The sequence below is a fragment of the Frankliniella occidentalis genome, unplaced genomic scaffold, assembly GCF_000697945.3.
Source record: "Frankliniella occidentalis isolate FOCC.00 unplaced genomic scaffold, Focc_3.1 Scaffold105, whole genome shotgun sequence".
Lineage (NCBI taxonomy): Eukaryota > Metazoa > Arthropoda > Insecta > Thysanoptera > Thripidae > Frankliniella > Frankliniella occidentalis.
In genome coordinates, this window is record NW_026267234.1 from 860,690 (window position 1) to 863,913 (window position 3,224).

Below are 3,224 nucleotides of genomic sequence, written 5' to 3' on the forward strand. Positions count from 1 at the left end.
AAAAAAAAAAGAAAAAAAGAAAATATGCAGAGAAAACACCCTGCGAGAGTGGAAATTGGGCTGGCGGATGGGACCTAAGAATGTTTCTTACACCATCTTTTCCCGTCGCAGGACGTGGAGCGCCTGATCAGCGAAGTCCCGGGCACGGCAGCGGTGTTCAAGGTCCCGGACAAGAAGTTCAACCACGCCGACTATCTGTGGGGGACCAACTCGTACGAGCTGCTCTACAAGACCGTCCTGAAGACGCTGCGGGACTTCTAAGCCACGGGTCAAGGCTGGGGCGTTGCGGCTCGGTCGCGACCGGGCCGACTTCCACGACGGCGTGCTCCCGACGTTGTCTCTCCGACGGCGTCCTCTCGACGTCGTCTCTCCGACGGAGTCATGCTCCCGACGGCGTCCTTCATCCGGGCCGGGCGGGCCATGGTGGATTTGCTCGTCAATGACAGACTGTGATAAAGACACTCGAAGCGGGATGGGTCACGGACCGGAAGGGAACGTCGATCTCTCTCTGTGATAAAAAAAAGAAAAAGTAAGAAATAAAAGAAGATTCGCCAGGTCGCAACTTTCGGCCACTCCTTTGATGCGATGAGCAAGGTACTTGTCAGCCAACGACCTTTGGCGGAGAAATAAAAGTCCAAAGCTCGAGACTTTTTTTTCTCCCCACTTGATAGGCGCAGCGCAGCGCGCAGAGGGCACGGCGAGCAGGTGCAAGTGGTGGACGTCTCCCGCCCCATGCACCACCCCGACAGCCCGCATCCCCCGCAGCCAATATTGTACAATACGCGGACCGCGGGCGGGTCGCGGGGCTGCACCGGAAATAGTCTGCATATTCACAGCCACCCCTCCCCCCCATGCCGCGCCGTAATCGTACCATCCCACGCCGCTGTGATCTCGCATTGATTCACTGGGTCCAAATGGCGCGGCCTGCCGGGCCGGGGCCGGGCCGGGGCGAGACGGTGGACCGCGGTGGACGGTGGCGGCGCGCGCAGTTGTTGCACTACGCTGCAGCCACGTGCGGGGCGCGGGGGCGCGAGCGTGAGTCACTCGAGTCACTCTACGGGCGAGAGGGGAAAATAACACTTTTCAACTTTTATGAAATCATCTCAACTCGGATGTGAACTTCGACGACGAACTGAAACAACCGAAATTCATTTCACTTCACTTCCTACCCCCATCCCAACACTACAGCAGCGCCACACCACGCGCTGGGCACACACAAAAATAACAGGCGCGGGACCTAAAAGGCCCACTTCTGATTGCGATTTTCCCGATTTTACGTGTCTAACGATACAAACCAATCCATGTAGTCATGTAATCCACCATTGAGGCTCCCCTCTTCCTATCGGTGTTTTTCATTTCTTTCCGCTAACTCTTAGAGCGACTGGGTTAATGAATGTGGTAGAACCACTTCCCTTGCTGGAAATCTTGATCTTGATCGGTTGATAGGTTGATCGGACGATTTCTTAAACTGTAGAACCTCGTGAAGCACTCAGAGCGGAGCTGGGTGAGCTGAGCCCGGGGCCCAGCTTCGGCCTGCTCCGCCTCCAGGCTCGATGCGGACGAAACCCCACGATTCAATGAAAACTGGAAAAATCGAACACAAACAAAATTGTAAGTATGCAGAACATATAAGCGCCAAGTCTGAGGGAGGTCCAACTAGCACTTAGCAAAAAACAACCTCAGGTGAAAGTTAGTTCTTGTTTTCAGACGCACATAGGGTTGGGGGGGGGGGGCAGTTTAGCGCTGGCTGGGCCAAACTCTTCATCTCATTAAGCGGGTCTCGTTCATATGAGGCACAGCTTACGTGTTCTCGGAGCCTCGCTCAGCTGATCCGCTGACCGGGTGATTCCGCGAACACGACGATCTGACGCATTCCCCCGCCACTTCCCCTCCACCCCTTTGTGGCGAGGGGGCGGCCCCGCGCCCGGGGGTCAGCTCCAGGGGGGGGGGGGGGGAGACGGTGAGGTCTTCTTGGCGCGACGTTTGATAAGGCGCGCGCAGGAGGGCGGCGAGTGGCGAGTAGAATGAGTATATAGCGCGCAGGTCTGCCGAACCGCGCTGGCACTGCACTTCTAGAGGTCTTCCTCCGACGACGACAGCCGACGGGCGTGTGGATGCGGAGTGGAGGGTGCCTGACACCTTCAAACTTGAACAAGGTCAGTATAATGCAATTATAGAGCAGCGTATGCTGTTGTGTCGTAAGATGCCAGGGAAAGAATAGGAGTGGGCCGGGGGGGGGGGGGGGTCTTCGAATTATTGACCAACCTCTCAAAGTCAAAAAGAAAGGGGGGCAACTGTGTCAGAAACATCTCGTGCGCGCGCTTCCTTGCGGTGGCCCCGCGTCTGCACCATATGTTCTCGTCAACATCGTCCGCCCTTGTTTTCTCCCTTGTTGCCGTACGTCAGCTGCTCCGCGAATACACAGCCATTTGTTCAGTCGGTCCTTTTCTTTTGGCACCAAAACGAGGAGAGGGTGGTTTTCTTTGCTGCCGACACCCCATTTCCCCTATGCCTTTGGACACCGCGTCCCGCGGGCGCCTATCTGCGAGTTGTCCGTTGGGCGGCCTACCTCCACGGCGCGCCCCAACCGCCCGGCGAGCGGCCCGAAGCGGCCCGCGGTCCGCAGCCAGCCGCTGACGAGCCTCGTCCTCGTATCGCACCGCCCGTCACCGACGGCTAGGCCAGGCCGGTCAGCCACGGCCGCGCAGCTGCCGCCGCCGCCTCCTCCTCGCCCATCGTCCTTGATTCAACTTCCTTTTCAAACTGGCTAGCGAGCAGTTTGTTTATCCGAGTCGTGGACACAACGAAAAGAGGGTAAACTTGCTCTGCGGCCGCTGCGCCCGCGCCCGCCCCGCGCCGCTGCCTCCACTGCGCTCCGCGGCGTTTGATGAATTATTCACCGGCGTTCCAAACTTTCCTCGGGTATCGTCGAAGGGGTCAGTGCGCGAGCCCGGACCAGCCGATGCGATGCCCGGGGCGCGGCCCCTCCCGCTGCCCGCGGTGGCGGCGTGCAGTGGCGTGATAGCAGCCCCCGCCGCGCCCTTCGCCATACCACGCGCTCTGCTCATTCGTCAGGTTGGCAAACCCAGCGTATAGCAATACACTCTAGCCAATTTTCACTACTGTAAATATGTACGCTACAGCGTGTTTGGGTTTGGCGGAGCGTGGTGGCGCGGGGGTGGTTGGGGAGGAAGGGGGTAGGCCGTCACGAGGAGAGGGGGGTG

General features: G+C 58.6%; 2 protein-coding genes across 4 annotated transcripts in view; both read left to right on the forward strand.

Moving 5' to 3' along the window:
• The window catches only part of LOC113214708 (lipase 3-like), a gene marked incomplete at its 5' end in the record, with an annotated part of 3,828 nt that extends 3,266 nt beyond the window's left edge, over positions 1 to 562 (forward strand). Inside the window, one exon of the mRNA XM_052269887.1 lies at positions 112 to 562. Within this exon, the coding sequence (XP_052125847.1) occupies positions 112 to 261 (150 nt within the window). The remainder of the gene's footprint in view (positions 1 to 111) is intronic.
• A 1,449-nt stretch (positions 563 to 2,011) lies between these two features.
• The window catches only part of LOC127749895 (uncharacterized), a 9,466-nt gene continuing 8,253 nt past the window's right edge, over positions 2,012 to 3,224 (forward strand). For 2 of the 3 annotated variants that reach the window (XR_008011412.1, XM_052269883.1), the window contains exon 1: positions 2,012 to 2,156. Coding sequence is in view for 1 of the 3 variants with exons in the window: in XM_052269883.1 (XP_052125843.1) it covers positions 2,115 to 2,156 (42 nt within the window). In the remaining 2 variants the exon portion in view is untranslated. The remainder of the gene's footprint in view (positions 2,157 to 3,224) is intronic. The other variant, XR_008011413.1, reaches the window with a different exon arrangement.